At 37.9% G+C, this 27,174-nt stretch overlaps 1 protein-coding gene across 3 annotated transcripts in view; it reads left to right on the forward strand.

Moving 5' to 3' along the window:
• The window catches only part of Sfmbt1 (Scm like with four mbt domains 1), a 132,921-nt gene that overhangs the window by 104,651 nt on the left and 1,096 nt on the right, over window positions 1–27,174 (forward strand). For all 3 annotated transcript variants that reach the window (XM_042679691.1, XM_042679690.1, XM_042679692.1), the window contains exons 10-20: window positions 2,104–2,186; window positions 5,758–5,884; window positions 6,643–6,756; window positions 9,512–9,554; window positions 14,403–14,467; window positions 16,691–16,830; window positions 19,290–19,399; window positions 21,346–21,521; window positions 25,037–25,215; window positions 25,390–25,635; window positions 26,738–26,866. In XM_042679691.1, coding sequence (XP_042535625.1) covers window positions 2,104–2,186; window positions 5,758–5,884; window positions 6,643–6,756; window positions 9,512–9,554; window positions 14,403–14,467; window positions 16,691–16,830; window positions 19,290–19,399; window positions 21,346–21,521; window positions 25,037–25,215; window positions 25,390–25,635; window positions 26,738–26,866 — 1,412 coding nt within the window. The remainder of the gene's footprint in view (window positions 1–2,103; window positions 2,187–5,757; window positions 5,885–6,642; window positions 6,757–9,511; window positions 9,555–14,402; window positions 14,468–16,690; window positions 16,831–19,289; window positions 19,400–21,345; window positions 21,522–25,036; window positions 25,216–25,389; window positions 25,636–26,737; window positions 26,867–27,174) is intronic.

Below are 27,174 nucleotides of genomic sequence, written 5' to 3' on the forward strand. Positions count from 1 at the left end.
ATCTTTGGCCTTTTAAAAATCAAGACATTTAACTATGATTTAATTCATCATAATTGCATGAAAGTTTTAATGTTTTTAACAGCATCTTGAAAACATTCAATATTTATCTGATGTTTTATATAAGCAAAACAAATTGATAGGTTATCTGTGTATTCTTCATTGGTAGGTCTCTGGTTAGTTAAGTACGACTTTCATCACTGAAACACTGGTGTTGACAAGGGTTATATGTCTGAAGGCTCTCTATCCAGCCTTCATTCATCCAACAAGTGTTCATGTAATGTTTCTTATGAAGCAGACATTGAGCTGGTCATGAGGTAGATAAAATGAGTGTAACCTAGCCCTTTCAGGGGAAAAGTAGGAGAAGACACTCACAGAACTTCCCAGGTTCTCTGCCCGTGAGCAGAGCATAGGAGTACCTAATTAAAGAAATGATGCATTTGTGGACTGATAGATATGCCCATTTTCCTGTGGTAATCAGAGAAGGAAGGTATGGTATGGAAGGAGGGTGTTATATGAAAGAAGTTCTTTGTTTGAAAAGAAGGCTTCGTAGTTTTTTTTTATCCTGCATGCTATTTTCAGGTGAAAAGGAGAAAAGAATTTTATTAAAGATGTTGAAGTTGTTAGTATTGTTAGAGCCAAATCAGCTGTCTTTGTAACAAGAAGGAAAGTTTGTAGTTGAAAATGACAAAAAGTGTCCTATCAGGAAGTAAAGTGGGGACAAAGGACATGGAGCCTTTCTTGGTTAGGCAGGGAAGGTGATTTGTAGGGGCTGTCGATTGTAGGAGGATATAGTCTTGAGTAGCCTGCTCTGTTTCTGTGTAGTATTAAGCTCTCAGAGGCAGAGAGCAGTTCAGGCACAGTGAGCCACCCAGCTCCTTCCATACAGACGGTAGAGTCAGGCATTGTGTTGGAGATGACAGTTTCAAAAATCTTGGTGGAATGAAGTAGGGAATTAAGCTTTTTTTCTGGGATAAATTTATGACTCAGATTATAAGAGCATTGAAAGTTTTTAAAATTTTCTTGACTTGACACATAGTAATCATGTATTTCTGGGATACAAGATGGATTTCAGTATGCAAATAAATTCATAATGAATAGATCAGGGTAATTGGCATATCCTCAGACATACATTATTTCTTTGTGCTGAGAACATTAAAAATCTTTGCTTCTAGCTCTTTTGAATATCCAATTAATTGTTGTCAACCATAGTTACCCTGCTGTTATTAAATATTAGACTCATTCTTCCTGTCTGTGGTATAGATGTTGCCACTGTATATAGTTAACACTGTAACCAATAGCCATTGTCCTTATAGCCTCAGAGCATTGAGATTCTGGAGTTTATGAATCTGAAAATAGTGCTATACCACTATTAACTATGACATGTTTAAGGAAATGGCCTTATCAAAGAAAAAAAGTTCACTGAGAAAATAGTCCTATATTTCTTTCCTTTAGAGCCCATGTCCTACTAAAATTGACAATAAGATTTATTTCCAGAAATGACATCCAGTCATAACTGTCTTAAATTCTTTTGGTAAATTCCCAGCAACCTTTTTTCTTTTTGGCTGTCATGGGCTTGAACTCTGGGCCTGGGCCCTGTCCCTGAGCTCTTCAGCCCAAAGCAAGAGCTCTACCACTTGCACCACAGCACCACTTCCAGTCTTGTAGTTAATTGGAGATAAGAGTCTCGCAGACTTTCCTGCCCCGGCTGGCTTTGAACTGCCATCCTAGGTCTCAGCCTCCTTAGTAGCTAGGATTACAGGCATGAGCCACTGGCTCCTGGCAAGCAACTTCTTAAAAATAAAATATTGATTGAAGTAAGTGCCTCATTTGAACTTTAAAGGTTTAAACGCTATCTAAAGATTCTTCTTTTATTATCATAGTTTGACCAGAGTTGCTCTGGTTTATAAAATTAATCATGAGTTATTGAGTTTGATCCCACGTTCTGAAGAAAGTAGCTATGATTTGGATTTACAGGGTACTTTCCTCCCTTTCTAAAATGATCAACACACTCAAATCATTAGAAGTTGTCAGTAGATACTTGATAAAGTGGTAGAACCAGTAAGCATATGTTGTATAAATCATTGCTCTTTTGTTTCCATATAGGATATCCTAGCCAGGACTTCGACTGGGCCGACTACCTCAAACAGTGTGGTGCTGAAGCTGCTCCCCAGAGGTGCTTCCCTCTGGTGAGACCCCTTATGGCATTGCCTCAGGGAAGCAGGACTGTTGTCTTTCACCTGCTTGTCATGAAGTTACTTTCAAGCTCACCGTATCACTCAAACCAGATACTTAGTTGATTGTAATAAAATGTCCAAAGAAAAATACTTTTATTATAGAAGGTAGTTAGATGGTTTGCTAATTATGTTACTTAATTATAGATTTGTAGTTTCATATTTTCTTTTTGAAATGATGTGAATTTGAAGTGTTATGTCCTAATTTGATGGTTCAGTAATATGAAAAAATGTTGAAATATAAAGCAGAGAACAATTAAGCTTGCTTAAAAATAATTTCTATCCAAATAATACATATACATATTTTAAAAAGGAAAAAAAGCCGGGCACAGGGAGCTCACGCCTGTAATCCTAGCTACTCAGGAGGCTGAGATCTGAGGATCATGGTTCAAAGCCATTCCGGGCAGGAAAGGCCATGAGACTCTTATCTCCAATAAACCACCAGATAACCAGAAGTGGTGCGTGGCTCAAGTGGTAGAGTGCTAGCCTTGAGCTGAAGAGCTGAGGGACAGCGCTCAGGCCCAGAGTTCAAGCCCCACAACCGACACACACACACACACAAAAAGCAGCAAGTAATAAGTTTAGAATGTAGACCAATCCCTTTCCTTAGCTTCCCTTCCTAGAAGGCATCACATCCTATTCTTCTCTCTCTAGTTCTGGCATTCATAGTTCTTTCTAAAAATAATATGCTGTCATCTTTTGAGAAATATAGTATAATAATATAGTAAATGAGCACTTAGCTATTTTTCATTACCTTTCCCCCCTCCTACCCATCTCATGTTGAGTTTTTACATTGCTATGTGCATCCAAAAGTCACAGCTGAGCATGGCAGTATTTTATGATTATTTCCTTTTTCATTGGTCTTCATATTGCTGTTTTGTTTTCTTTTATTCCATTGGTAGACCTCCCCGCACCATGAAGTAGACTTTTGTTACTATGTTCATAAAGGCAGCAATAACATCAGGAAAACATCATTGCTATAATTTTGTTAGAGAAATCTTTTTTTCCCTAATAGTATTAAATCAAAACCAATACTATGTGCCTCAGTTGGGATGATTTGTGTGTGTGTGTGTTTTGTGTGTGTGATACTGGAATTTTGAACTTAGGGCCTTGCCCTTGACTAGGCAGGAACTCTCCCATGAACCACATCCCTAGCCTGTTTTTGTGTGTGTGTCTGTATATGAACACATGTACATGGACACAAATACAGACAGACAGCACGCGCGCGCGCGCGCACACACACACACACACACACACACACACACACACACACACACACACACACACACACACACACACACACACACACACACACACACACACACACACACACGGGCTTGAAATCCAGTCTATAGGCTCTTGCTCAGTTTTTTTCCCTCATAGCTGGCAAGCACTCTATCACTTGAGTCACACCTCCATTTCTGGCTTTTTGAAAGAGATAGAAGATTTGTCTGCTTAGGTTGGTTTCAAACCATGATCCTCAGATATCTGCTTCCTGAACAGCTAGGATTCTAGGTATAAGCCAATATTGCTCAGCTGTATAGATTTTTTGTCTTATTTTATTAATTTCCACTCTAATATATTTTGGGAGTGGGGAGGCTGTCAGTTGTGGGGCTTGAACTCAGGACTCAGGGCCTGGGCACTATCTGAGCTCTTTTGCTCAAAGCTAGCACTCTACCACTTTGAGTCACAGTTCCAGTTTTTGAGTGGTTAATTAGAGATAAGAGTTTCACAGGGGACTTTTCCACCCAGGCTGGCTTTAAACTGTGATTCTCAGATTTCAGCCTCCTGAGTAGCTAGGATTATAGGCGTGAGCCACCGGCACCCAGCTCTACCCTAATCTTTACTATTTCTTTCCATTGGGTAGTTTGAAGTTTGTTGTTTTTCTAGGGGCTTAAAGAATGTCATTAGGCTTTAGATGTGTGTGTGTGTGGGGGGGTGTATTAGTGTTGCCTTTGCTGTATCTCAAAGGTTGTGTTATCATTTTCATTAGATTCATATTTCTTCAATGACCCATTGGTCATTCAACAATGTTGTTTATAGCTGTGTGTTTAAATATTTTCTATAGTTTCTTTCGCTGAATTTCCCAGGGTGTTTCTTCAGTGACCTATAGATCATTCAACAGTGTATTTTTCATTCTTTATGTGTCTAATTTTTGTTCTTTTATTTTGTATTGAGTTTCAGTTTTATTTATTTTGATCTAGTACAATATAGAAAGATATTTTTGTTTTCTTATACTTGTCAAACTTGCTTTATGTCCTAAAATATGCTCTGTTTGGAGAAAGTTTATAGGCTGCTGAGAAAAATATACAGGCTAGATGAAATAGTCTTTAGATGTCTATTAAGTTCATTTTGTGTTAGGTGTAATATAATTATGATATTTATTTTTTAATAAGCTTTTTATTGTGAAAATACTATACAGAGGGGTTACAGTTACATGAGCAAGGTAATGAGTATATTTCTTATCAAGCATTGTTGGCTCCTCCTTTGTTTTTCCCCTACCATGAGATAGTCTCACAGACTTTCCTACCCAAGCTGGGTTTGAACTGTGTTCCTCAGATCTCAGCCTCCTGAATAGCTAGTATTTATAGGTGATAGGCCTCAGTACCTGGCTTGTGTAAAACCTTTTTAGGCTTGATGAAAAATTTAGATCCATTTAAAAAAATGCAATGTGTGTGTGGGGGGGTGTGTGTGTGTGTGGTGTGTGTGCTGGTACTGGGGTTTGAACTCAGGGTGCTTTTCCTTAGCTTTTTCTGCTCAAGGTTGGTGCTCTACCACTTGAGCCATACCTCTACTTATGGCTTTTTGGTAGTTAATTGGAGATAAAGAGTCTACTTAACTTTACTACCCAGGGTGGCTTTTCTGCCGGGGATGGCTTTGAATTCTAATCCTCAGACCACAGCCTCCTGATTTGCTAGGATTACAGGTGTGGGCCACCAGCCCCTGGCAGAACATCTTTTTTTTTTAAAAAAAAACACTATATTTACTAATTTTAGCTATATGTGCATATATAGTAATATTGTCAATATATAATGAAAAATTAACAAAATTACATAGAAAATTGATACAATTATCGCGGGAAACTCACAAGCATTTCCCCATATTTGGTATTAGAGGATTCTCTATACTTTTCAGAACAACATTTTAAGAAGATCAAAGTTCCAGGCCAGCTCAGGCAGAAAATACAGACAGACTTTATTGCAACAGAAGCTAGGTGTGGTGGCTTATGCTGTCATCTAGGCTACAGTGGGAAGCATAAAGTAAAATAATTGATGTCTGGGCATGAGCCCTGCAGGAAGTAGAACACTATCTCAAAAACAGTGAGTGTATAAAGGGCTAGAATTGTGGTTCATCAGTAGAACTTATACCTAAAAAGCATGAGGCCTTGAGTTCAAACCCTAGTATGGCAAAATAAATTATAAGCCAATAGTTTTAAAGCAGACCTAGGGATTAAGTAGTACTTGGAAAAAAGCACATAAGTTAATATATTAATCCAAGCAATGGATTTGACTCATTTATTTTCTAGTCAGTTTCTGAGCATGACTTTAAGGAGAACATGAAGCTTGAAGCAGTCAATCCTCTTCTTCCTGAAGAAGTGTGCATTGCCACCATTACTGCAGTAAGAGGCTCCTATCTATGGCTCCAGTTGGAGGGTAAGCAGCAGTGCCCCTGAGAAACTTCCTGTGGTCACTTTCCTTTGCTACTCCTGTTTACTTTTGTGGTTTGTTAACCTTACTGGACTAGCTAGTTAAATAGCAATCTTGTTTAAAGACTGAAAATACAGTATTCTAAACTAAAATTTTATTTTCTCATCCTCTAACTGGAATATTAGGAAATGAAAGAGTCCCCTATTTTCTTGAAGAATAATTAAAAAAGCGTTTTGTGTGAACAAAATAAATGAGTATGAACATTAATAGCTGGCTTATTGAAGAGATGATATTTTTGTTTTCCCAAACAAATAAAACCAAAAAGAATATAAAATAGAAATGATCTATTTTCTCAGGACAGTACTCAGTGGTGGGTTTGTAGATGGAAGGCTGTGAGTGCTTAGTGCTATACTCCATGTGCCTATTTTCCTTTTTATCCTGCTGCCAGAAGCTATATTCTTGACACAGTTCTTTCTGTTTCTGGTTTGTAGAATTGGTATTTAATGCAGATGTGAAGGACAGTATTAAATATAGGCTTTTGTGCAACCTCTTCTAAACAACTAGCCAAATCATTTTCTGATTTTTATACTACTTACCATATATAAAAAAGTATGTCTCCTGAGAAAGATATTTATCAAAACTCTTACATCTGAGTTACTGCAAAAGTAGACCATTGTTTAGAAAAATATTTGTGAAAGAGCTATTTAATGGTCTTAAAGTTTGTTTTTTCTTTTTTTTTTTTACTTATTTTTAAATCTTAACAGGTTCTAAAAAGCCTATACCTGAATGTATTGTGAGTGTGGAATCCATGGATATATTTCCTCTGGGCTGGTGTGAAACCAATGGCCATCCTCTAAGTACTCCTCGACGGGCACGAGGTATTTGTTTCTGGATTACAGGGTAGATTGTTAAATGATCTATTATATCTCATAGCAGTTAGTATGTCAGAAACAAAAAATAAAGTGGCATTCTCCTTATCTGTTTCTGCATAGGAAATTATTGCAAAAAGTAATAAACAACTCTTAAGTTTCTGTGGGAAGAGTGTATGGGCTCAACTTATTTGAATTCTATGAACCCAGCTTTCTCCTATACTGCATTGAAAGTACCAGTCAGGACAGGCATCAACTCAGGTGTTGGCTTGGGGAAGGTCTTACAGATTTAGTCAGATCTTAGTCCATTCTGTTTGCTATAAAAGAATACATAGATTGAATAATTTGTAAATAATAGAAATTATATTTCTATTTCCATTGGAATCTAGCAAGTCTTGAGACATTTTTCATTTCTGATGAGGTCCCATTTTATTGTTCATATATGAAGGCTTCTTGCTGCATCTTCATATTCTAAACTAGACTGTTAGCCAGGCATGGTAACTCAGCCTGTCATTCCAACTACTTGGGAGGCAAAGATAGGTGGACTATGTTCTAAGGCTACCTTGACAGAAAACGTTAGCAAGATCCTCTCAAATTAACAAGTCAGGCATGGTGAGTCATTCCTGTAATAGGAGAATTGTAGTCCAGGCTGGTCCAGGTAAAAATCACAAGACCCTAGCTGAAAAATAACTAAAACAAAATGTGCTGGGCAAATGAGAGTGTGGCTCAAGCAGAAGAGGCCCTGAATTCAAGTCTAATTCTGTGTTTTCCTTCATAATATAATTACTTTCCTTTCTTACTGAAACCTAATCAGGTTTCAGAAGAATTTTGAGAAGTACATATGTTCTGACAATAATAGCAGCAGAAATTTATTTTCATTGACTGTTGAAGTGAGGACCTTCGCTCTTTCTTAGCTGTTATCTGAAGGCTTCCCTTAGTTATTTCTCAAGTGGATCTCTCCATAGGACAGCTCACAGCATGGCAATTGGCTTTTATGAGAACGAGAAAGTGAAAGAACAAAAGAAATGAACAAGATGGAAGCAGTCTCTTAGCATCCTAATCTTGAAAGTAACTTCTTATCCTCTCCCCCATACTACTTTTTAAAAAATTATAATTAAGCAACTATACAAAGGGATTGCAATTTCATAAGTCAGATTATGAGTACAGTGCTTCCTGGTCAATGTCACCCTTCTATTGTTCTCCCCCATTTTCCCCCTTCCTTCCCTATCCTTACCTCCCATTTCTTTTAAAACAGTTTTATTAAAATATAATTAACATACTAGGAAATTTGCTCTTTTAAAATATGCAATTCAATAGTTTCAGTAGGCCTACCATGTTGTACAATTAAGAACATTTGTTGTAATTTAAGAACATTTTCTTCATCTCCAAAAGAGACTACAAAGCCATTAATAGCCAATCCCTCCTTTCCAGGCAATCATGAATCTAGTTTTTGTGTCCTTAGGTTTACCTCTGTGTTAGACCATTCATCTAAATGAAATCACACAAGGGGGAGATACTAATCAAGATGCATTGTATTCATAAACTGCTTTGATAAATGGCACCTCCTTTGTATAACTACTTAAAGGTAACAAAAAAAAACAAAAAACAAATAAGTGGAATCACATCGTGACTGCCTTGGTGTAACTTCAAGAATTCATCTGTATTATAGTACCTATCAGTATTTTATTACTTTATAAACTAATATTTCATTGTATGGATGTGCACAATTTGTCCACTTATCAGTTGATGAACATTTGGGTTGCTTCCAGTTGATTACTGTTATGGCCAATGTTTCTGTGAACATTAGTGTACTAATTCTTATGTAGACGTATGCTTTCATTTCTGTACTGAGGAGTAGAATAGTGAGCCATTGGCAATGCTGTGTTTATGCTTTTCCAGAGCAGTATGTTACATCACACCAGTGTTATATTATATCCATACCAGTAGCTATGAAGCTTCAGTTGCTATACACCCAGCATTTATTGTCTACTTATGGCTGTTTTGGTTTTGATAGCCATTTAAAGTGGTCTCATTTTAGTTTTGATTTGCATTTCCCAGAAGATTAGTGATGTTAAGCATGTTTTCATATGCCTTATTATCCATGAGTATATGTTCTATGGAAAAATGTGATCCTTTGCTTCTTTTTAAATTGGGTTACTTTTAATTATTGAGTTGTAGGGAATTATATTCTAAATATTAGTCTCCTATCAAATATATGGTTTATATTTTCTCCCATTTGTAGGTAGTCTTTCACTATTTTTACATGCTTTCAATTTTTTTATAGTCTACTTCAACTCTATTGCCTCTGCTTTTGATGTTATATTTAAGGAATTAGTGATAAACCAAATTGTGAGTATTTTCTTATATGTAAGAGTTTTGTTTTACCTCCTTAGATTTTTATCTGATTTAAGTTGATTTTTGTATATGATGTTTTCCTAGCACCTCATATTGAAGACTCTCCTTTCTCTTTTGAATGGTCTTGGCACTCTGGTTGAGTCAATTTTTCTTTTGGATACTTAGTTTTGTTTAGAATATACTCATAGGAATTTATTGACCCAGAGAGTCCTGGAAATAGTATATCTGCTTTTTGCATAAAGATCCCTACCCAGTTTAGGTTAGATATTCAGACACATAAGCCCTAATATGTAGTTTTTGCCAGTTATGCATACATAGAACTAGGTATTAAATATGCTGATAGAAGCTTAATATGTATATAATTTTCCTTAGTTAAATTTTTTCTTTGCTATTTTTTCTCTTTTAACAGTTCATAAACAAAGGAAAATTGCAGTGGTTCAACCAGAAAAACAGTAAGTAATGTAATAGAATATCTGAACAGTTGAAGTTTGAAAGAATGTACAAGGGGAAAAAAGAACTGTTTCAGAGTATAGTTCCTCATATTTTATTTTCCCAAATGTAAGCATAGTCTTTGCATTCAAATTTGATACTTTTTATACGTCTTCTTACAGTGTATGCATTTTCTAAAATTGCATTATATACAAAGGGGCAAAATACATTCTCAAAATGTTCCCTAAATTGAATTTTCTTTGGTATTCACAGCCTGAAGTCATTTGAAAGAAAGGAGATGAGTCCCCTTGTACTTGTGAAAGAAGAGAAAAAAACTATAAATTAGGAATTATTTAATTATGATATCCTGAGGTTAAAGATAGCTCTTAAAATGCTCTTCTGGGTACAAGTGATTTATGCCTATAACCGTAGATATTCAGGAGGCTGAGATCTGATGATAACAGGTCAAAGCGAGCCCAAGCAGGAATTCATGAGACTTGTATCTCCATGTAACCACCAGAAAGCCAGAGCTATAGCCATGGTTCAAATGGTAGAGCACCAGTTTGGGTGAAAAAGCTAAGGATAGTGTCTAGGCCCTGAGTTCTAATCACAGTCTAGCACAAAAAAAAAGAAAAGGAAAGAAAAAAGAGAAGAAGAAAAGACACACTCTAAAGAGTGGCTTTGTGCTGACCTGGCAACTCTTTCACATATAGCTTTTAAGAAGCAGTGAATTGGTGGTACCTGCAACTCTTAAAAATACAAAAGTCTCAGTGGGGCACCAGTGGCGCATGCCTGTAATCCTAGCTGTTCAGGAAGCTGAGATATGAGAATTGCAGTTTAAAGCCAGCCCAGGTAGGAAAGGTCATGGGACTCTTTATCTCCTATTAACATAACCACCAAAAGGCCAAGGGGAAGCTGTGGTTCAAGTGGTAGACTAGCCTTGAACACAAAAGTTCAGGGGCAGTATCCAGGCCCTAAGGACCAGCAAGGAGGGGGAGGTAGTTTTTAATGTATATATATGAGGTGTTGGTTTTTTTTTTTTGCCAATCATGGGGCTTGAACTCAAGGCCTGGTCACTGTCCCTGAGCTTCTTTTGCTCAAGCCTAGCACTCTACCACTTGAACCATAACACCACTTCTGGCTTTTTTTGCTTATGTGGTACTGAGGGATCGAATCCAGGATTTCAATCATGCTAGGCAAGCATTCTACCACTAAGCCATATTCCCAGCCCTACATTGGGTGTTTAAATCAATATTAATGGGATTTAACTACCATAACAAAATACTGAACTTGATGACTTAAACCACAGAAATTTCCTATATTCTGGAGGCTAGAAAAATAGATTTTATTTTATTTTATTTTATTTTATTTTATTTTATTTTTTTTTTTGGATCCAGTCGTGGGGCCTGAACTCTGGGCCTGGGCGCTGTCCCTTAGCTCTTCAGCTCAAGGCTAGCGCTTTACCACTTGAGCCACAGCGCCACTTCCAGCTTTTTTCTGCTTATGTGGTGCTGAGGAATCGAACCCAGGGCCTCATGCATGCGAGGCAAGCACTCTACCACTGAGCCATCTTCCCAGCCCGATTTTATTTTATTTTTAATTTTTACTTTTTTGTCGGTATGGGGTTCGAACTCTGTGTCTAGGCTCTGTCCCTGAGCTCTTAAGCTCAAGGTTAGCACTCTACCATTTGAGTCACAGAGCCACTTCCAGTTTTCTGGTGGTTAATTGGAGAAAAGAATCTCACAGACTTTTGCTGCCCGGGCTGGCTTTGAACCATGGTCCTCAGATCTCAGCCTCCTGAGTAGCAAGGATCACAGGCGTGAGCCACCGGCGCCTGGTTTATTTTATTTTTTAATTTTTTGTGTGTGGCACAATTGGGGTTTGAACTCAGCTTCTGCTTGCACGACAATCATTCTTATCACTTCAGCCCTCTACCCCTTTTTGCTTTAGGTATTTTTCAGGTAAGGTGTGTGTGTGTGTGTTGCACATGTGCACTAGTGTACTAGTCCTAGGGTTTGAACTCAGGGCCTGGGCACTGTCCCTGAGCTTTTCCACTTTAGGCTAGCACTCTACCACTTGAGCTACAGTTCCACTTCCAGCTTTTTTGGTGGTTAGAAATAAAACTACACTTTCTTTTGAATTTTGATTTTAGACCTCAGCCTCCCGAGGAGCTAGGATTACTGGAATAAGCCACCATAACCTTACAGGTTTTGTGTTTTTTACCAGGACCAATCTGGACAATGATCCTTCCACATAGCTTTAACTACAGCTTATTGGGTGATATGGGGTCTTGCTAACTTTTTGCTATGACTGGTCTTGAATCATATTCCTCTCAATATTCCCCTTCCAAGTAGCTGGGATTACAAGCATGAGCCACCATGCTCATCATGCCCAGCCCTAAAAGGCTAAGAAATCTTAAGATTGAAGTAATGGCCAGTTTGGTTTTGGTGAGGGCTCTCTTCTGGCTTATTGATTGCCACTCTCTGGCTATATCCTCATATAGCTATGATGTTCCCCCACACCCTTCCTCGGGATCCTTTTCACCCTCTTAGAAGATCAGCAATAGTATCAAATTCTATCCTTATGATCTCACTTCATCTTAATTAAATCCCAAAAGTTTGATCTCCAAATATATAAGAATGAGGGCTTTAACAAATGAATTTTGAGGAAACATAATTTCACCTATAGCAAATTCTATAACTACCTAATATATAGTTATGACTACCTTTGTAGTTATAAACTATAATTAATAGTAGAAGAAGAAAGAAAGGCCATAGGATTGTATAAAACGTGAGATAACAATAACAACAAAAAAGCTGCCCTTGGAGTTTTGATTTAGTTGTTATGACTAATCTAAAGCTTTAGTCAGGAAGCATTCTCAAAAATAATCTTTTTGTGAGAGGTTATTACATGAGGAATAAGTCTCTTAAGAGGCTTTTTTTTTTTTTTTTGCAGTGCTAATATTTGAACTCAAGGCCCTGGGCCTTGCTAGGTAGGGCATTCTACGACTTGAGCCATTCCTCCAGCCCTTTTTCCTTTAGCTACTTTTCTTTCTTTCTTTTTTTTTTTTTTTTGCTGCTGAGTGGCTTTAATGTTTTTTTAACACAACATCTAGGGAAGTTTATTTGTATGTCTCTAAATGGTACACTTTTCTTTGGAAAACAAGCCCTGTGGAGTTCCATCAAGTTGTATCAGCCTAACACATATTTCTAGAGGACTAGTACATGCAGCATTAACTACAAGGGATTGCTTTAGCTACTTTTCAGATAGGGTTTCAAATTTATGCTTGGACAGCTCAGTTCACAGTTCTCCTATTTACTTCCCACAGAGGTGGGATGTTAGGTACATGCCATCAACCCTAGCTTTTTATTGATTGAAATAGTCTCATGTACTCTTTGACTAGACTGTCCTAGAATTTCAAACCCCTGAGTAACTAGAATTACAAGTATGAGCCACTATGCCTGGCTTCTTTTTAAAGTAATTTACATAAGTGGCATTGGCGTTTGAACTCATGACCTCACACTTATTAAGGCAGGTGCATCCTCCCCCCCCACTCCCCAGAGTGACACCCTTGGTAGCTTTTTTGCTTTAGTTAATTTTTAGATAGACATTCACATTTTTGTTTGGGCAAACCTTATGATCTCATATCTGCCTCCTGAGAAGCTGTTATTACAGACAATGGATTACCACATACAGCTGTGGGGTTTTTGTTGTTGTTGTTGTCCATCATGGGGCTTAAACTTGGGGCCTGGGCACTGTCTCTGAGTTATTCAGCTCAAGGCAAGCACTCTACCACTTGAGCCCCAGTGCCACTTCTGGTTTTCTGGTAGGTAGCTGGACATAAGATTCTCATGGACTTTCCTGCATAGGCCGGCTTTGAATGGCAATCCTCAGATTTTAGCTTCCTGAGTAGCTAGGATTACAGGCGTGAGCCACCTGTCCATGGCAGCTGTGTTTTGTTTTGTTTTTTTAAATTTAATTTATTGTTATTATTAGAGGTGATATATAGAGGTCTTACATTTATATGTGTTAGGTAATAAGTACATTTCCTTTCATACAGTATCATCTTTTCCCTAATCCTCTCCCATTCCCTCCCCTCTGTCTTCACCTACAAGTTATATACATATTATGTGTGTGTGTGTGTGTGTGTGTGTGTGTAAATTTTGGAGTTAATAGAAAATTTAACATGAGTGTTTCTGTTGAAAAAATCATTCATTTGTTAAGAATTCCACAAGAGTTGGGCACTGGCGTTCACACCTATAATCTTAGCTACTCAGAAGGCTGAAATCTGAGCGTTGCAGTTTAAATCTAAGACTCATATCCTAGTTAATCAGCAAGAAAACAGAAGTGGAGATATGGTTCAAGTGGTAGAGTGCCAGTTATGAACATGACTTCAAATTCCAGTACCACCATAAAACAAAGCAAATTACAAAGAAAAAATGATCACATAAGAAATTTTATAATCTTAGAGTCGTAATCTTATAATTTCTTTCTTTTTTTTTTTTTTTGTCGGTCGTGGGGCTTGAACTCTGGGCTTGGGTGCTGTCCCTGCGCTTTTTAGCTCAAGGCAAGTGCTCTACCGTTTGAGCCACAGCGCCACTTCCTTTTACAATTTCTTATACACATGAATAAAAACATCACCTGAACATGTGATATTTTAGCACTGTTGATAGACTGCCTTTTGGCTCATTTATCCCTATGCATAATTTAAAAAGCAATTGCTGTTTTAAAAAATGTATGATGAAGGAAGGACTTTTCATTGTAGATTTCACAACCTGACACATTTGTTTTGTTCTTAGATTTGAAGGAAACTTTATACTTTTTTTGTCTTAGAGATGATCTCACTATTTTGCTTTGCTTACTTTACCTAGAGTCCTGTCTTCAAGGACTGTCCATGAGGGCCTGAAGAGTCAGGAACTGAACTCCACAGACTCAGGTATAAGCCTTTGTGATCTTATGGAAAAGAAGACCACCCTCAGTTGCTTTTAGTGGACTATTTTGAAAATAAGTTAAAGAATATATTTGACTTATTGAATATGACATCTTCATTAGAGAAACTTGATTCATGTGACAGTATAGTTTTAATTGTGCTTATTTACTTTTATAACATCTCAATACTGATATTTCTACACATTTCTAATTGAAACTGTTCTTTACTGACCACCATTTGTGTGCCAAGGGCTCCAAAAGTCAATATTATCGTCATTGACTTTAGATGAAGCTTTCTAGATAGTCTGCTTTTTTTTTTTTTTTTTTCCTCCTGGGGCTTGAACTCTGGGCCTGGGCTCTGTCCCTGGGCTTCTTTTGCTAAGTCTTGTGCTCTACCACTTGAGCCTTAGCACCACTTCTGGCTTTTTCTGAATAATTTATTGGGGATAAAACTTTCCTGCCTGGGTTGGTTTAGAACTGCGATCCTTAGATCTCAACCTCCTGAGTAGCTAGGATTACAGGCGTGAGCCACTGGTGCCAACCTAGTTCTTTTTCTTAATTAGAAGCTTTGAGATGTGTGGTTTATTTTTTTAAACCCTTTTTATAATGTACTTTATATATGAATAAAAATATATAAATTAAAAAATAAAGCGCTGGATTTGTGATTGTCTCTAATAAATGAGATTATCATTGGAGGTTAAGTACTCTTCCCTCCCCCTTTGCTGACTGTGTAATTAATGCATAGCATTTTGACTATGGATGTTGCATCACAGATTGGGCATTGAGGTGATAGTAATTGCCTAGGAGAGAAACGAGGGCTGAATGTGCTCATAATAGCTTCTGAGTAGAAGAGTCAGAAATAGAACTCAAATCTTTCTCTAAACATGAACTTTTTTCTCTCTTATTTGTTAATTTTTTTTTTATTAGTTTCTTTACCCAGAGTCTTGCTATGTACTCTAGACTGGCCTTGAACTTGGGATTCTCCTACTTCCACCTACCAAGTGGAACTACTTTTTGTTGTTTTAAATTTTATTCACTTTTTTTTCTGGTATTGAGATGGAACCCAGAGCCTCATGCATGTACTTGAGCTGTATCCTTACCCCAAATCTGAATTTTTAATTAAAGAGAGAATGTAAGAATTCTGTTAATGATGTACAGTATGCACACATCTTCTTTTTGCTTAAATACTCTGAAATACATGCTGATTAACTCCGGAGTTAATACAATGTTCTAGAGCCTTAAACTTCTATTGATAAAGTGGAAGATCTACTTGGTGAACCTGTGATTCCCAATTATTTCTTTTCTAGTTCTTTTTTTTTGTCGGTCGTGGGGCTTGAACTCTGGGCCTGGGCGCTGTCCCTCAGCTCTTCAGCTCAAGGCAAGCACTCTACCACTTGAGCTACAGCGCCACTTCCGGTTTTCTGGTGGTTTATTGGAGATCGGAGTCTCACAGTCTCTCCTACCCAGGCTGGCTTTGAACCGTGATCCTCAGATCTCAGCCTCCTGAGTAGCTAGGATTACAGGCGTGAGCCACCAGCGCCCGGCTTTCTTTTCTAGTTCTTTAAAATCAACTGTTGCAGAATGTTTCTGGGGATTACTGTTGGATATTTTCCAGAGTTACAATTTGGCTGCTAAACCCTTCCCAAAAAGGTGGCAACTCTGATGAGAGTTTAAGAACTCTCTCTCTGTAATTGTTAATGGGCTAAAAAGTTTGCTCTGGCCACATATCTAGGTTCTTTCGTGCTCTGTGGGTGTAAATAGACCTTGAGACCCTTTCAGTTACTTTTTTGAATGAATACTCTTTAAAGTAATGTTTTTTTTAAAAAAATCCCCATAGTAACTGACAAGTCACCTATTAAAGATTAAAAAAATCAGACAATAAAGCATCTTTATTTTTCTAAGCAGAAAATAGCTTCTAATTGCCCTTCAGTTTAGAACATTGTTGTATTAACCCCAGAGTTAGCATTCAGGATATTTGTTTGATTTCAACAGAATGATAAGCTCTGTAATCTAGTATAAGATTATTTCTAGAGCATGTTAAGTTTTAAAATGTGTAATTTCAGGGCTCAGTACTTGCTTAACATGCACAAAGCCCCGGATTTGATTCTGAACATCACATACATATACACTAGAATACGTGTATGCTTCCTCCCTTTCCTCCAGTAATTCAGCTCTGGAAACATGGGGTAGAGAATGACTGTTCTGAATATTTGTTTTTCTTAATTCCTAGTTATGATCAATGGAAAATATTGCTGTCCAAAGATATACTTCAATCACCGTTGCTTCTCAGGGCCATATCTTAACAAAGGAAGAATTGCTGAGCTGCCTCAATGTGTAGGACCTGGAAACTGTGTTCTGGTTCTTAGAGAGGTAAGGTTCTGACCTAAAGCACAGGAACTTAGAATTTCACAATAGTCTTCTACAGATAGAACAGGTATAGGTTTTCTCAAACATTACTAATTTTTCATGTAGAGTGCCTCCTTATCCATGGGAGATGCATTCCAAAACCTCAGTGGATGCATGAAAATATGTATAGTACCAAATCCTATATATACTATCTTGTCCTATACATATGTATTATATTAATCTGGTTTTTATGGTATAGTGAAATATTTAAGGCAAGCTGGTGTGAGGAAAAGAGGTTTATTTAGCTCATCGTTTTGGAATCTGAAAGTTCAACATCAGATGAGGTGGTCTGCCTCATTGGTAGATCTAACAGTTTGGTCTCTGGTGAAGGTCTTGTGGCTGTGTCATATTATTGTGCAACAGCATCTATGAGAAAGAAATGGCATTACCAAACAGATAACCAAAGAGACTGGAGTTCCACAGTCACTTCTGAGGTCATGTTCTCAGTTGGCCTAAGGACATCTCAGTGAACACCTCTCTCTGAACGTTCCCATTCCCCCCTATGTCTGTCACTCTGGGGACCAGTTTTCTGACACATTGGAGTTTTGAGGGACATATTCAAACTACAACCAAATCATAGAACTTCTGTCTAGTTTAAAAATAACTTCTAATAACAACACAAAACAATGAAAATAATACACTAATATGGTCTCAATATGTGCTGAATCCACCTTTCTAATTTTGATAGTGTGAGATTTAGGTATAATGCCTGCCTGATGAGACGAAGTGAGGTGAATGATATGGGCATTCTTGTGTAGCAGTAGGCTATTGTAAAGGTTACATGAACCATTAGTGCTGCAATACTACAACAGTAAATTTTATATCTAACACAGCTACTTAGCAAATAAAAGATGGGTACTATATACAGCATGAGTATGCTGGGCAAAATGATAAGTCATATTCTAGGCAAAAAAGTACAAGATTTCATCATCCTACTCAATGTGCAGTTTAACCCCTAGGTATTTCTTACAAATTAATTTATTATTTCTAGGATTTTTTTTCATTTATTATTTTTTGATTCCTGTGGGCCATTGATAACTGAAACTCTGAATGCAGTCACAGATAAGGGGAAGAAATTACTATACTGGGAACTGAATTGGGCATATTTTTTTCTACTTCCTAGGGAACATTCATCTAGGCAATTCTTTACTTAGCAGGTTCACCCCTATCAGTTTGAAAAGTGTTCTGTCAGAAACCTCACAAGAATTACAAGTGTGGCTGGGTGCTGGTGGTTCACACCTGTAACCCTAGTTACTCAGGAGGCTGAGATCTGAGGATCATGGTTCAAAGCCAGCCCGGGCAGCAAAAGTCGTGAGACTTTTATCTCCAATAAACCACTCAGAAGACCAGAAGTGGCACTGTGGCTCAAGTGGTAGAGCGCTTGCCTTGAGCTGAGGAGTTGAGAGACAGCTCCCAGGCCCAGAGTTCAAGCCCCACGATGGGTCAAAAAACAAAACAAAAACAAGTGTGAATCATGAGAATCTGAACATAGTGGTACATGCCAGTAATCTCAACTACTTAGAAGACAGATAGGATCATGAGTTTGAGGACAGCCCCGGGGAAAGGTAGTAAAACCCTTTCTCAGAAACAAAAGGGCTAGGAGCATAGTTCAAGTGGACACCAGGCCATGGATTCAATACCCAGTACCACACACCAAAAAAGAAAATGTGAACTTTGAACTGTGTGACATTAATTTGGGCTGTGACAAAACTATGAATATGAAAGAGTCATTATTTTAAGTGTCTCCCAAACAGTATGCTGTGCTGTAGGTAATGGATGTGAGGTCATATTGAACCTTTCAGCCTTCAGGATGTCAAGGCAGAGTCTAGAGGAGCCAGAGATACTAGACCAGACTCCTGTAGCTTCAACAAGGTCAAACTGTCTACACAGTGTCCCAAGTACAATTTTCTGTGTATGCCATGGCTGGAAAAGCATTTGGAAATACATGCTATTTTGAAATTTTTCCTGGCCACATATTAAGAGGATTAGTTATTATTTATTTGTAACTTTAAGGAACTTCCATATTTTTTGGTATTATTGTATTAACATTTCTTTACTAGTATGACTCGAGTTAGTCCCCAAGATGACCTTAACAAAAGGATGCCATAGTTAGAATGAACTTGTGACTTTGAAATTATGTAATCATTTAATCACAATCAAAAAAAAAAAAAAAAGAACCTCGGGGAAGGGAGGGAGGGAGGGGATGGTAGGGGGAAAACAATGGAGGGGGTAACAATGTTCAAGAGGAAGAGTACTCATAACCTCACTCATGTAACTGTAACCCTCTGTATAGTAGCTTTACAATAAAAAAATAAAATAAAAAAAAAAAAAACAAAAAACAAAAAAAAACAAAAGGATGCCATGATTCTAATGGTCTGCTTTTCTCCTCCCAACCCACATTTCTATTTTAAAATTGAGCTCAGGTCCTCACGTTACTTATCAATGCAGCCTATAAACCCAGTCGTGTTCTTCGGGAGCTTCAGCTGGATAAAGATTCTGTATGGCATGGATGTGGGGAAGTCTTAAAAGCCAAGTGAGTAGATTCCTCTGTCCTTTATTCTTTTTTTAGTCTTTTGCAGGTAAGAGAATCAATTCTACAGATAATATCAGAACATGTATGTTGTGGTGAAGGATTAGGCTATTTTTTCAATTTACATTCTGTCATACATCAATACATTTATGAAATATGTATACATGAAATATAAGAAATAGGGGCCAGGCACAATGGCTCCCACCTCTAATCTTAGCTCCTTGGGAAGCAGAGATCAGGAAAATCATAGTTTGAGCCCAGCCTGGGCAAAATCAGGGATCCTATCTTAAAAGAAATACTGAAGAAAGAAGGGATAGAGGTGTGGCCCAAGTGGTTCCCTAGGAATCAGGAAACCCTAAGTTGAAATCCTAGTACCATCAATAAATAAACAAATAAGAGAAATACGACTTCAAAAGACATAAAAATGCTAGGATATTTTTTTTTGGCTTGTTCTGGGTCTTGAACTTGGGGCCTAGACACTATCCCTGTGTTTTTATACAAGGCCAGCACTCTACCACTTGCCACAGTTCTACTTCCAGCTTTTTGGTGGTTAATTGTAGATAAATTCCTGAATTTTCCTTCTTGGGCTGACTTTGAACTGTGATCTTCAGATCTCAACCTCCTGAGTGTCGAGGATTATCAGCATGAGCTACTGGCACCTGGCATAGAACAATTTTTTAAATTAGATTTAAGAGACATAAAAATTACTCTTCAAAATGCTTTCTGACCTGATCCTTTTTATGGATAGATGGCAGGTTATACTGTCCTGGAATAACAGATACTCCAAAGACCACTACCAGAGTAAAGGATAAAAAAACACTTTTCTTTTTATAGTAGCTAGTGAAATTACTATTTGAAAACTTTCAGTGATCAGGTTGGGTCTCAAGGTGTGCTTCCAAGGCATCTACAGGCCCTGGGTTCAGTCCTCAGGACTAAAAAAGAAGATAAAAAGAAAACTGTAACTCCTCTGAACAACTAACAGTTTAACAAAATGGCGGGAGAGGGTAAAAGGGAAGAGGACAAATGCATGGAGAGAAAGGATGGGCGAATACAGCCCATGTACATAGGTGTAAATGGAATCACATAACTTGAGGGTATGGATGAAATTGGGAAGATGGCAGAAAATGAAAGGATGACACTGATCAAGATGCATTGTTCTCTATTTAATCATTTAATCTGACTTACTGAGTTGAAACCCTTTTGTACAACTACTTAAAGGACAATAAATTTTTTTTGCTCACCGAGGAACAGAAAGCAGGGGTTTAAGTTTGCTAATTTAAATAGTTTTTAATTGTCATAGTTTAGCCAGATTTAAGTACAAAATGTATAACTTACTATCAGAGTTTTCAAACTATGGACACACAGTTTGTGTGTATGTGTGCGTGCGTGTGCATGCCTGCATGCATACACATACAGGTACTAGGACTTGAACTCAGGGCTGGTTATCTAACTTGACTTTTTCTTTCAAGGCTTGGATTATAGATGTGATCCACTGGTGCACAGCTTGGGCATAGAATATTCTAAGAAGCAAAATATGTGTATATATATTTTTTGTTTTGTTTTGATTTTTTTGTCAGTTGTGGGGCTTGAACTCTGGCTTGGGCTCTGTCCCTTCACTCTTTAGCTCAAGGTGAGTGCTTTACCACTTGAGCCACAGTGCTACTTCCCCAAAAAATATTTTTAAGAGCTGGAGATGTGGGCTCAAGTGGTAGAGTACTTACCTAATAAGCACTAAGCTTAAGACCCTGAGTTCAAACAACAATATGTATGTATGTATGTATGTATGTATGTATGTGAGATAATCTGGCTGCAGTATCTTTCACCTATTCAACACAGAGTTGTATGTATATATGAAATGAATGAAATAATTTTTATATGTATCAATATGTTTGTGTTTTGTCTGGGTAACTGGCTCAATGAATTTGACAGCTAATGTCTTCCAATGGCAGATATAAAGGGAAGAGTTATCGAGCTACTGTTGAGATAGTAAAAACAGCAGACCGGGTGACTGAATTCTGCCGGCAAACCTGTATCAAACTGGAATGCTGTCCTAACCTCTTTGGTCCACGTATGGTTCTGGATACATGTTCTGAGAACTGCTCTGTACTTACAAAGACCAAATATAGTAAGTCATGTTTTTCAAATGTGTTAACTGTATCGCCTGACTGTACTTCATATCCTGGAGATTTTTTTTCTTTTTACAGACATAGAACAAAAATATTCTTTCTTGTTTTGTTGTATTTTATTTTTAAACAATTATTTGTGCTTGTACAAGGTTTTAAACTCAGGACTTTGCATGGGCTTCGTTTGCTTAGCTGGTGTTCTACCACTTGAGCCATGCCTCCACTGTGATGTTTTATGTGTGTGTGTGCCTATCCTAGGGCTTGAACTCATGGCTTAAGCATTGTTCCTGAGTGTTTCAGTCCAGGCTAACACTCTACCACTTGAGACCCAGCTCCATTTCTGGCTTTGAACAGCAGTCCTCATCTCTCAGCCTCTTAAGTAGCTAGGATTACAGATGTAAGCCACTGTACCTGGAGAGCTTAGCTTTTTTTTTTCTTTTTTTTCTTTTTTTTTTTCTGGTCCTGGGGCTTGTACTCTAGACCAGGACTCTGTCCCTGAGCTTTTGGGCTCAAGGCTAGTACTCTACCATTTGAGCCACAGCTCCACTTCTGGATTTGTGTAGTTAATTGGAGGTCAGTCTCACAGACTTTCCTGCCCCAGGTGGCTTTGAATTGTAATCCTCAGATCTAAGTCTCCCGAGTAGCTAGGATTATAGGTGTGAGCCACCTGTGCCTGACCACCTTGGCTTTTTGCTGGTTATTTGGAGATAGAATCTAATGAACTTTTTTGTCTAGGCCAGCTCCAAACCAGTCTTCCACGTCCCAACATTATGAAGATTACAGAATCCAGCTGAGAATTTTTTTTTAATGTAAGGACTTGCTTGGTGTGGTACCAGCCAAGTTTTTATTTAGCATGAGAAAGAGATAATAAAATGACCTAGTAGAAATACATGCCAGGTAAATCAAGTTGAGCAAGAGCAAAAGGACCAGTAAGGAAAAGTGGTGTAGGATGCTGTTTGTACAGGTACCCAGAGAGTATCTAACAGGAAGCAGCCAGAGAAACAAAAGGCAGCAGCCCAGACAAGTTAGAGGAGGGCAGAAAGGCATCGTAGCTCAGTTCCAGGCAGAAGTTTGCTGCATGTCTGTGAAGAGCAGTGAAATGGCCCTGGTGACAGGGAGGTGAGGAGAGAAAGGAGAGGAAGTATTGCAGACTCACTGTCCTTACACACTGTTTCTTACTCTTACTCATCTTCTTTGTAGGAAAAATAAAACAAACATGATAAAGTCTACAAATCTTCCAACAGCCCCAAGTGGTATATATATACTTCTTTGAACAGTATTTTCCACTTTAGCTCCTCATGACTGCAATTTTCTAAACAAAGAATCTAATAAAAGCTAAGAAAATCTCTTCCCATACAAGTTTATAGTTTGTTAAATACTAATAGAAAGTTAGGACATTAATGGTTCATGCCTCTAATCCTATCTACTCAGAAGGTTCAGACCTGGAGTATCATAGTTTGAAGCCAGCCCTGCAGAAAAGTCTCCAAGTCTCCATCTCTAAATAACCAGCAAACATGCTGGGCTGGAGGCATGGCTCAAATGATAGAGTGACAGGTATGAGCAAGCAAGCGAGTCAAGTGAAAGCACAAATCCCTGAGTTCAATCTCCACTACCAGCAGGAATAAAAGCTTAAACTTATATCTGAGTGCAATTCAAATACTAATTAGAAAGTTTGCCTATCAGACATGAACCTTCAATCAGTAACAACTAAACTAATTTGCTAAAAATGTAGACGTTTAGACCAGAAAGCAACAGATTTGATAATTTACAACCTTCAGTTTAATAAGATCTTCAGATGATTTGCAAGCACCATAGTGCTTAACATGGAAAATCCTCTTCCAAGTGACATCAGGGCATGTGGGATTTGAGGACAAGTAGGATCAGAATTTTGGCTTTAGGTGATAATGCCTTGAGGCTCCAAGTTGGAAATTTCATCCTATATGACTCCCATCAAACTTCCACAAAGGAAAAGATGAAGTCAGACAAAAACACTAAAGGAGGAGTTTAATTAACAGTATTTTCCACTTAGCTGCCTATTTTCTAAATTAAAGACTAAGTGTGAACTTGTCTTTCACAACGATATAATTGAAATTAGCCTAGATGAGTGATAGCTAATAAATTTGCATCTTTAATAATCTTTTTTTTCAGTACTGAGGTTTTGAACTCAGGTCATTGCACTTGTTAGGTAAGTATTACCACTTGAGCCATACCTCTATCTTTTTTTACTTTTTATTTTTGGATAGTCTGACATTTTATTCCCAGAGGCTGGCTTTGGACCAGTCCTCCTACTTATGCTTCCTATTAGCTGGAATTACAGGTACATACTACCATGCCTGGCTTGCTGGTTGAGATGGGGTCTTACTTTTTGTCCAGGCTTGCCTCAGACACTGATCATCCCAATCTCTGTAGCTGGGATTATAGACATATGCCACTAACTGTGCCCAGTCTATCTATTTTTGCAAAAAATTTTGTCAGAGTGGGGCACAGTGGCTTATACCTATAATCCTGGCTACTCAGGAGGCTAAGATCTGGGAATCATGGTTTGGAGTCAGTACAGGCAGATGAATCCAAGAGACTCTTATCTCCAAATGACCAGCAAGAAGCTGGAAGTGAAAGTGTGGCTCAAGTGGTAGAATGCAAAAAGCCAAAAGAGACTGTGAGGCCCTGAGTTTAAGCTCCAGTACTGGCACACACATAAAAAGAAAATTATGAAGCTGGGTGTCATGACTCACATCTATAATCTTAGCCACTCAGGAGGCTGAGATTTGATGATTGCAGTTTGGAGCCAGCCCAGGCAGGAAAGTCCATGAGACTCATCCCTAATAAACTACTCAGAAAAAGTCGGAAGCGGCTCTGTGTCTCAAGTGGTAGAGTGTTAGCCTTAAACATAAAGAACATAGAATCTAAGGGACAGCATCCAGGCCCTGAGTTCAAGCACCAGGATTCGAGGCAGGAAGGAAGAAAAGGAAAGGAAGGAAGGAAGGAAGGAAGGAAATTATGTTTAATTTTTTATATTACTTTAATATATAACCCAGTACTTCCTTTCCTTTACCTTTCCCTATTTCCTTTTCTCTTTTCTTTCCTCCCTTCCTCTATCCCTCTTCTCTCTCTCTCCCGCCCTCCTTCTCCCTTCCCTTTCCCCCCCTCCTTCTCTCCTCTCTCCTTTCTTCCTTCTTTCCTTCCTTCTCTGCCTCCTTCCTTACCTCCGTTGGGGTTCGATAGAGGCAAAACTAATCTATGATGAAAGTTAGAATAGTAGATGCTCTGGGAGAGGAATGTCTGGGAAGGGAATGAGTTGATGGAGATAGTCTCTTACCTTGACAGAGGCAGGGGAGGCTACTCGGGTTTTTGCATTTGTTACTACCAATTAAATTGTACACGTCTCTGCTTATTTCACTGTACGGAATTAAAACCTCAATCACATATATACTTATTTTCTGTTATGCTAATAGAATCTTGCAGGTTTAAGGTGTACAATAATAAAACAACTTTGTTTTTCTTTGTCATCCGCATTTAGCACACTATTACGGAAGGAAGAAAAATAAAAGAATTGGGAGGCCACCTGGTGGGCATAGTAACTTAGCCTGTGCCCTGAAAAAAGCCAGTAAGAGGAGAAAGAGGCGGAAAAATGTTTTTGTTCATAAGAAGAAACGCTCCTCTGCATCTGTTGATAATACCCCAGTGGGTTCACCCCAGGTATGAGATCCATAATGTACCCTGTTATGTATAGAAGCCAAGCAACCACTTTTTACAATGTGAACACATAATACTTGCAGGTATTTCTAATTCACATCTCTAGCCAATAGAAGATGGTTTTGTGGCCTATGAACTGGTTTGAATTTCAGTAACCCTTTTCTCCTTTTCCTGTAGGGAAGTGGGGGTGAAGATGAGGATGATGCAGATGAGGGGGATGAAGATTCTTTAAGTGAGGGAAGTACATCTGAGCAGCAGGATGAACTACAGGAAGAGTCAGAAATGTCAGAAAAAAAGTCATGTTCCTCTTCTCCCACCCAAAGTGAGATGTCCTCTTCACTGCCCTCAGACAGACAAATAAGAAAAAGAGAGCTTCCCACTTTTTCATTTTCAGATGATGAAAATAGACCTCCTTCACCAAAGGTACCATTTTAAAGAGTTTGTCTACCCCTCCTTTGTAATTTTTCTCTAGAATCTAATTGCTAATGATGCTGACATTCTACTTTTTTCAGGACAAGCTTATAAAAAATTTCTAGAGACTATTAAAATGATTCCAAAAGTAGTGATTTACATGTCTTTCAAGGATTACTTAAAAGACAGCTATTTATGATCAGGACAGTCTGTCAGAAAAATTGCTGGTTTTAAGTTTTAATAAAAAGTTTCAGCCAGGTAGTGGTGTCTCATGCCTGTAATTCTAACTTCTCAGGAAGCTGAGATCTGAAATCCAAAGCTAGCCCAGGCAGGAAAGTTTGTGACACTCTTATCTCCAATTAACCTCCAAAAAGCTGTACATGTAGTCTGGCTCAAGTAAGCTGAGTTCTAGCCTTGAGCATAAAAGCTCAGAGACAGTCCTCAGGCCCTGCATTCAAGCCCTAGGACAAATAAATTTAATTGCTTGTTCAATTTGCAGCCTCTCAGTTTAGGGGAAATTGCTTTTAAAATATTTTCCATAATATGTATGCTTTTAAAAAAATAAATTATCCCTTTGGCTCTTGTTAATCATCTTGTTTAATGTATTTAATACATATATCCATATATGCATATATTATATGATGTACATACTAAATATTTGTTACTTTTTAAACTGGACTATATTTGACAATGTTCCAATAGCAGCAGCAACACAGAGTTTCTTACGATAATTTGAGTAGCCCTTCTCTTATTGGAAATTCCATCCTATTTACTTTAGTGCCTTGCCAGAGACCAGCTGAAATAAATCAAGAACAAATGGGAGACTTAAAAACTATTTTTCTCTGTTAATTTTTACAAATCATTTATCCTGTAACTTTGAGATAAATTCTGATATTGTTACAAAAGACAGTAAATAAGATAAAATGTGTACTAAAATTTTTCTGAATACTTAATGTGTGTGGGCCTTTGCCATCTTTGCTGCAAGATATTATGCCTTGAGAACATTGAAAATCCTGTCTGTGGGATTATGAATTTATATGTAGAAACATCTTGTTTTTTAGAATAAAATAGCTCTTAACACTATGTGGTTTGATTTTTTTTGTGGGAAATGAAGGAAATAAGGATTGAAGTTGCTGAAAAACTTCACCTGGACAGTAACCCCTTGAAGTGGAGTGTGGCAGATGTTGTGCGGTTCATCAGATCCACTGACTGTGCTCCATTAGCAAGAATATTCCTAGACCAGGTAATTGCCAAGACTCTTGATCTGTTATAACAAACTATAAAGAACCATGCATGTACAAGTTTTAGGAAAAATCTTGTACAAAAGGAAAACAGTGTTTTAATTTCTTTTTCAGGAGAAGAAAGATAACAAAAAGCTATTTATCTGACTTGCTCATTGTTCTTTTTTATTTTTTTTTTGGCGCTAATGTTTAAACTTAAAGGTTTGTGTGTGTGTGTGTGTATACACACACACACACACACACACACACACGTGTGCGTACGTACACACACACACAAACACACACCCCCTGTCCAGCCCTGACTTGCTCC

The sequence above is a fragment of the Dipodomys spectabilis genome, unplaced genomic scaffold, assembly GCF_019054845.1.
Source record: "Dipodomys spectabilis isolate Male_0828 unplaced genomic scaffold, ASM1905484v1 ptg000054l, whole genome shotgun sequence".
NCBI lineage: Eukaryota > Metazoa > Chordata > Mammalia > Rodentia > Heteromyidae > Dipodomys > Dipodomys spectabilis.